This window comes from Leptinotarsa decemlineata, unplaced genomic scaffold (genome assembly GCF_025532065.1).
Source record: "Leptinotarsa decemlineata unplaced genomic scaffold, Ldec_3_MD MMD2_tig00000654_RagTag_RagTag, whole genome shotgun sequence".
NCBI lineage: Eukaryota > Metazoa > Arthropoda > Insecta > Coleoptera > Chrysomelidae > Leptinotarsa > Leptinotarsa decemlineata.
In genome coordinates this window covers 204279-211778 of record NW_027412553.1, presented here as the reverse complement: position 1 = coordinate 211778, position 7500 = coordinate 204279, and the positions used below count along the sequence as shown (strand labels likewise).

The window sequence follows — 7500 nt, the reverse complement described above, 5'->3', positions numbered from 1 at the left end:
TCGATCCGTTTCGAAACGTACCTATCCCCCTATAGCGGCGTTTCGAGCACATCGCCCGTTTTCCGTTAACGCTGACGGGACCCTACGCGACTTTCGGTTTTTTCCACTTTTCGTATAGTCCTAGTCAATATAATTTATATCCGTCGATATGATATTGTATCAGACATGAATACGCATATCGATCGATATATTAAAATATTATAGGATAACGTTCTGACAACAGGACGTCTCGATTACAATGTTTATCGGAAAGTGTAGTGAAAATTTGTGTAAGGCCTATACCGCTTTCTCGCCATTACAACATATGAGTTGAGACGGTGAGACGATACTTGAATTAATGGGAGCAAACAGAATTTCGGAAGCGTGATAAAAAATTTTCAAAGAGAAATTTTGGCGAAAATTTCACTATACTTTCCGATATTTTCACCACACTTTCCGTTATTTTCACCACACTTTCCGTTCATGATTATTTTCGCCAAAATTTCCGTCTGAAATTTTTTCTTCACGCTTCCGAAATTCTGCTCGCACCCAGAAGGCAGAGGTAAACTTTCATTACACTTTCCGTTATATTTATGTTTTCACTACACTTTCCGATACTTTTATATTTTCACCACACTTTCCGTTCATGATTTATTTTCGCCAAAATTTCCATCTGAAATGTTTTCTTCACGCTTCCGAAATTCTGCTCGCTCCCAGAAGGCAGAGGTAAACTTTCATTACACTTTCCGTTATATTTATGTTTTCACTACACTTTCCGTTATCTTTTATATTTTCACCACACTTTCCGTTCATGATTATTTTCGCCAAAATTTCCATCTGAAATATTTTCTTCACGCTTCCGAAATTCTGCTGCTCCCAGAAGGCAGAGGTAAACTTTCATTACACTTTCCGTTATATTTATGTTTTCACTACACTTTCCGTTATATTTATGTTTTCACTACACTTTCCGTTATCTTTTATATTTTCACCACACTTTCCGTTCACGATTATTTTCGCCAAAGTTTCCATCTGAAATATTTTCTTCACGCTTCCGAAATTCTGCTCGCTCCCAGAAGGCAGAGGTAAACTTTCATTACACTTTCCGTTATATTTATGTTTTCACTACACTTTCCGTTATCTTTTATATTTTCACTACACTTTCCGTTCGGGTTATTTCGCCAAAGTTTCCATCTGAAATATTTTCTTCACGCTTCCGAAATTCTGCTCGCTCCCAGAAGGCAGAGGTAAACTTTCATTACACTTTCCGTTATATTTATGTTTTCACTACACTTTCCGTTATCTTTTATATTTTCACTACACTTTCCGTTCGGGTTATTTCGCCAAAATTTCCAATTCAAATTTTTATTTCACGCTTCCGATATTCTGCTTGCTCGCGGAAGGCAGAGGTAAACGTTCACTACACTTTCCGTTATCTTTTATATTTTCACTACACTTTCCGTTATCTTTTATATTTTCACTACACTTTCCGTTCGGGTTATTTCGCCAAAATTTCCAATTCAAATTTTTATTTCACGCTTCCGATATTCTGCTTGCTACCGGAGGGCAGAGGTCGATTAAGTTTGACGATAGTCGTGTCACTAAGTGTTCTGGCGATGTTCTAAATTTACTGTAGTCTCTGGAGATACCCTACATTTTGTTTTATAAAAGAGAAGACATTAGTAGATCAAGATGTTCACATGATGTGGTGCTTGCTGCTGCTGCAGGTTTTTCCGGGTTTTCCTGCAGCTGAAAAAGCAAATGCGCCACTGGAATCATCAATGAAGTCGCCCCTCCGGAGCGTCAATTAAATTTTGTTGTTTCATAATTTCATGATTTGTATTACTTTCTTGACCTGAGACTTACTTCAAAAATATAAAAAATACACACGAATTCATTTCATAAGCTTTTGTGGTTCTGAAAAGAACCTTTTTTTTATGGAAACGGTAAGGACAATACAGGGGGAGGCATTAAATTCAACCGCCAAATCCGTACAAGGTTCGACCTTGCCTTTTCAGGGCGTATACAACATCCATGGCTGTGACGGTTTTGCGTTTCGCATGTTCGGTATATGTTACGGCATCTCTGATAACATTTTCGAGAAATACTTTGAGTACTCCACGAGTTTCTTCGTATATCAAACCCGAAATACGTTTAACACCACCTCGACGGGCTAATCTTCTAATGGCAGGTTTCGTTATTCCTTGGATATTATCACGCAATACTTTACGATGACGTTTCGCTCCTCCTTTTCCTAAACCTTTACCTCCCTTGCCACGACCAGTCATTTCGAATGTTAAGAATAAATTATATACTGCACGATACGAATGAAATACTGTTAGTGATACTAACGACAGACTTCGACTAAAGTTCTACACCGAACTCGGTCGGGTTTTGTTAAATTTCATGACTCCGCCCACAACTGGAAATCGGACCAATGGCGTCTCGTCTAGATGGTATATAATAGTTGGCGTGTATAAGCCGACTCAGTTCATATGTTGTCCGTCTATCGTTCGGTATACATTTCGTTCGTTACAATTCGCAATAGGTTTTGAAAATGGCTCGTACCAAGCAGACCGCTCGTAAATCGACTGGAGGTAAAGCTCCGAGAAAACAATTAGCTACTAAAGCAGCTCGCAAAAGTGCACCGGCTACGGGAGGTGTTAAAAAACCTCATCGTTACAGACCCGGTACTGTTGCTCTCCGAGAAATTCGACGTTATCAGAAGAGTACTGAATTGTTGATTAGGAAATTACCCTTTCAACGTTTAGTTCGAGAAATCGCTCAAGATTTCAAAACCGATTTACGATTCCAAAGTTCAGCCGTCATGGCTTTGCAAGAAGCTAGCGAGGCGTATTTGGTAGGACTCTTCGAAGATACGAATTTGTGCGCCATTCACGCCAAGCGCGTTACCATTATGCCCAAAGACATTCAGTTAGCAAGGAGAATACGCGGAGAACGAGCTTAATTTCATATATATATATCCCAATATATATTGAAAATATATACAAAAAAAAGGTTCTTTTCAGAACCACAAAATGCAATTGATGAAAGAATTCGTTTATCGATAGATATGAATGAATGAATGAATGAATGTATGATATTTTCAATAACTCGCATCACGTAAATATTAAATCACGGGTGTTTGCAGAACATGTTCAGTATGATCCAAATATGGATTATAATACTGAAATTTTTTACTTTCCGAAACGAATCTTTCGAAAAGATCATTTTTAGAAACGGCTGAGATAAATAACGAAAAACAAGCGATCACTGAATGAAAGATCGCTCATAACATCACCATCTTTTCGTAAATTTCCTCTGATTCATATTTTTGAATACCTGGCATAAATCTCGAGTGACTTTTTGTAATATACCCTATACCAAAAATGAATCGTTCTCGAGATATTCGATCGTTTATACAGAAAAAGTAGGTATTATTCGGTTCTCGAGCCATTTCCCTATAAAATTGAAAACAAGTCTCATAGAATACATAAGCTATTATTGATTCATCAAAATATTACATTCCGTCGTCTTGTAGGAGGAGTAACATTTCCAAAATGATGAACGAGGTATTAGGAGTCGATGAGTAATTCTGAAGATATAAAAATCAGTGATTTCTCAAATGGAACACCCTTAGTTTGGAAATCTCGAAATGATTTTGACTCATTTTCCTGAAACGATCCCAATATCAGAAAATAAGTCAACTGTTCACAAGACATATTTCAATGAAATAGAAAGACAGAGCAATATTTTTTAATTTTTACTCTTTTACGAAATTATTCGATTCATATCAATTCGATAGTCGGCGGCGGCGGCGGAAGAAATATTATTTATCTATTTTTTTTTCTGTTTATAGGGATAGGCTAGGTAGGTAGTTCTGACTATTTATTTATATATTTGTTGGACAGTTGAATTATATACGAATTCTTGTAAAAAAAATTGTGGCCCTGAAAAGGGCCATTTGTTTTCTTAGACTTCGTCGCCGGAGAGAGAAGTCAACTGATAGAAGAATTTACTTCTTCTTTTTTGGAGAGGCAGCTTTTTTGGCTTTCGGAGAAGATGCCGATGCAGGGGTCGCTTTCGCGGTTTTCGGTTTGGGTGCTTTCGGCTTTTTTGTTGGTCCTTTGTTAGTTTTCTTTGCTTTCGAAGGAGACTTGGTTTTACTAGCAGAAGTCGCGGACGAAACCTTAGAAGCGACGGTCTTTTTATCCTCGGCAGTTACCTTTTTAGGCTTGGCTGCGGCAGCCGCTTTCTTTTCCGGAGAGGCTTTCTTACCTTTCGGTGATGCAGCAGCCTTCTTGCCGGTTTTAGCTTTTTCACCAGCTACGCGTTTAACGGGAGTTTTTTTGGCCTTCGCACCGGCCGTACCGGACGTTTTCTTTTCGGTAGCCGACGGTTTTGCCGAACCAGAAGATGCCGATGCCAATTTGAACGACCCCGATGCACCTTTTCCTTTAGTTTGTACTAATGATCCGGAAGCAACCGCAGATTTAAGATATTTCTTGATGAAAGGTGCCACTTTTTCTGCGTCAGCCTTATAATTCGCCGCAATATATTTTTTTATGGCTTGTAAAGAGGAACCACCCCGTTCCTTCAATCCTTTAATAGCGTTATTAACCATTTCCGACGTAGGTGGGTGAGAAGGTTTACTTCTTGGATTTTTAACTTTCTTTTCTTTCTTCGCAGTAGACTGTGCCTGCGGCGACGAAGATGAATTAGCCGAAGCCGAAGAATTCTGATTTTCTATGTCTGCCATAGTAAAAAAACAACTGACAATATATTCTCGGAAGATAGATGCTACACTCGTTAGGCGTCTAGAGAGAATGATGTAGTCCTCTGGTGTTCCGTTTGTTTAAATATTCTGGGTCGAAGCACAGGCGGACGGGAGACTGAACGCTCGACATTCTCGTTAGACACGATATATTGACGGCTTCCATTCTGCTGTCGAAATGTTCGCATCAACTTCTTTACGAAATCAATGCCGGTTTCCTATTTAGACTTCGACTAGCACAATAACGTGGATAGATTCTACGTATTCCGAAAATATTTTCTGATAAGAAAAAGCTAATATTAAACCTCGACAACTCACAGTAAATTACAATGAAATATGAAGTATTGATGATTTTGACGTAACTCCAGACAATTCCTTTCCGAAAATACTCGTAATCGATGATCTGGAAGGAACCTTCGAATAAATATCATAGGCGCGACTGTCTATAGAAACATGATACATTAGCCGATAATACTCGATAAATACACGAGTGAATAGGGGCATCGAAGAGACCTCGTGTCTACCTTCATACACGACTATAACCCGACCCTTCTAACGCAGCAATAGCATCAAAATCCCCAAAAATTATCCCTATAAACGTGTTCGATGAAAACGGCACGATTCGAAATAACAAACGATAATATAATCATAAATATAATCATCGAATATACCAATAAAAAGGTCGATACTAACAACACGAACGAACGAACGAACGAACGACGATACTGTGAGCTCTATCTATAACGGAGTAATACACACCCACCCCCACCCGAAATATAAATCGTCAATGTTATAGTCGAAATCAGAAATGCTAATCATAAACGTTTTTAGACAACATATTAGCACGTAAATAAAAAAACACGTTAAAAAAATAACATAAGTAATAGAGTACATGACTAGTATAACAGTAACGAACGTTAACTTTTAAGGTTGATAGGTAGGTAAGCACCATCTAAATATAGGTGGCAAAATTATTTATTATCATCGCGCGTTTCACGAAAGGAGGTAACAGTACTGATAACAAGGCAACCCAACCGAGTGAGACCTAGCGCCCTAGCAAAAATAAATTATCATTCAGCGTCGAAACGATATTGTAAGAATTCTTTCATAAATATTTTGTGGTTCTGAAAAGAACCGTTTTTTTTTAAGAATGTATATCGTAGACCGGAATAAGTAAATTATTTCGAACTGGTATATTTCGTAACTGCTTTGGTGCCTTCGCTGACGGCGTGCTTCGCCAATTCACCAGGAAGTAACAGACGTACTGCAGTCTGAATTTCTCTGCTCGTAATAGTCGATCGCTTGTTATAATGAGCAAGACGGGAGGCTTCCGCTGCGATACGCTCAAATATATCATTTACGAAACTGTTCATGATGCTCATCGCTTTACTGGATATTCCGGTATCGGATGGACTTGTTTCAATACTTTGTAGATATAAATTGCGTAACTTTCCTTCCTCCTCCTCTTCTTTTTCTTATCGGTCTTCGATATATTCTTTTGGGCCTTTCCGGCCTTCTTCGCAGCCTTTCCACTAGCTTTGGGTGGCATTCTGAAAATTTAATTTCGTCAATATCAAACAAACAAGTACTATCGTGCAGGTTTGCTTTCGACTCAATGTAAAAGACGCTTTGACGATCATCTTCAGTTCATTCAGGATTTGGAGACCAGCTCCCCTACCCTTTCGGCTGATCATTGGCCTTGAGATGGGCCAATGGGTACATGACTGATGGATGACGGCATGAAGTCCTTAGACATCAGTCCGCCCTTCACGGATACCCCTACCTGGCTGGGGTGGGATGGATGAAAAAGTTATTATCCTTTAACGGGGACATGAGGGCCTCATTCGACAGAGTGTCGGGGCCTTCTATATCGGAGGGGTCGTCTACAGCATAATCTGTGGCTTCCCTAACTAACGGGTTTTCGTGAGTTTCCGTTTTTTCGAAAACTCTCTCTCATTCCTCGACTGAATGGACTGCCGAATGGAAGGCAGCTGCAAATCTCTGCGGATGCTTCATTCCGCACGAACCAAGGAGCATTCACAATCATCCTAATTAGCTTATTTTGTAACCTTTCCAAAATGAAAATGTTGGACGGAGCCGCTTGTCCCCAGACGCCTGAAGCGTACATGATGACAGGCTTGAACATCGAGTTGTAGATCATAATTTTGTTTTTAAGACTCATCTTGGATTTTCTGTTGATCAGAGGGTACAGACCGGCGATCCGACCTCGATCTTGGACTTAACGTACATGATGTGCGGGTTCCAAGTGAGCCTACGGTCTATTAAAAGGCCGAGGTACTTTACCACCCGCGCTTGCCAGTCAATCTCCCTCCCAGAGACTCTCACTTTTCTGGCCGGAGAAGATAGTAATCTCCCCATGGTATCGCCTGAGTCTTTTCCGGGTTTACTCGGATCTTCCATTCGAGGTACCAGCGCTCGAGGTCGTCCAATGCACGTTGCATGTAGACGACGCCGAGCTCACGCCCCATGGAAGACAAGTAGAGCCTGTTCATCGGCGTACAGGGATATCTTCACTCTATCGACCCTGGCAGGTCGCTTGTATAGAGTGAGTACAACGTCGGAGAGAGCACGGCCCCCTGTGGCACTCCAGCGATGATCTCTCTGTTGTCAGACAGAGAGCCCTCTACTCTAACCTGAAAGGTTCTGCCCTCAGGAAAGATCCGATCCACCGGACCAGGCCCCGAGGTAGGTCGAGCGCGTTTAGCTTTATGTATAAGGCCTTCGTGCCA

At 40.3% G+C, this 7500-nt stretch overlaps 2 protein-coding genes and 1 pseudogene across 2 annotated transcripts; 1 reads left to right on the top strand and 2 right to left on the bottom strand.

Moving 5' to 3' along the window:
• Positions 1–1883: 1883 nt before the first annotated feature.
• Positions 1884–2325, bottom strand: LOC141482024 (histone H4). Its single transcript, XM_074174603.1, has one exon. The coding sequence runs from the start codon at positions 2262–2264 to the stop codon at positions 1953–1955; it is 312 nt and encodes a 103-aa protein (XP_074030704.1). The 5' UTR covers positions 2265–2325; the 3' UTR covers positions 1884–1952.
• A 156-nt stretch (positions 2326–2481) lies between these two features.
• Positions 2482–3019, top strand: LOC141482023 (histone H3). Its single transcript, XM_074174602.1, has one exon. It carries the CDS (start codon positions 2534–2536, stop codon positions 2942–2944), a length of 411 nt encoding a protein of 136 aa, XP_074030703.1. The 5' UTR covers positions 2482–2533; the 3' UTR covers positions 2945–3019.
• A 2845-nt stretch (positions 3020–5864) lies between these two features.
• Positions 5865–6363, bottom strand: LOC141482022 (histone H2B-like; annotated as a pseudogene).
• Positions 6364–7500: the final 1137 nt, after the last annotated feature.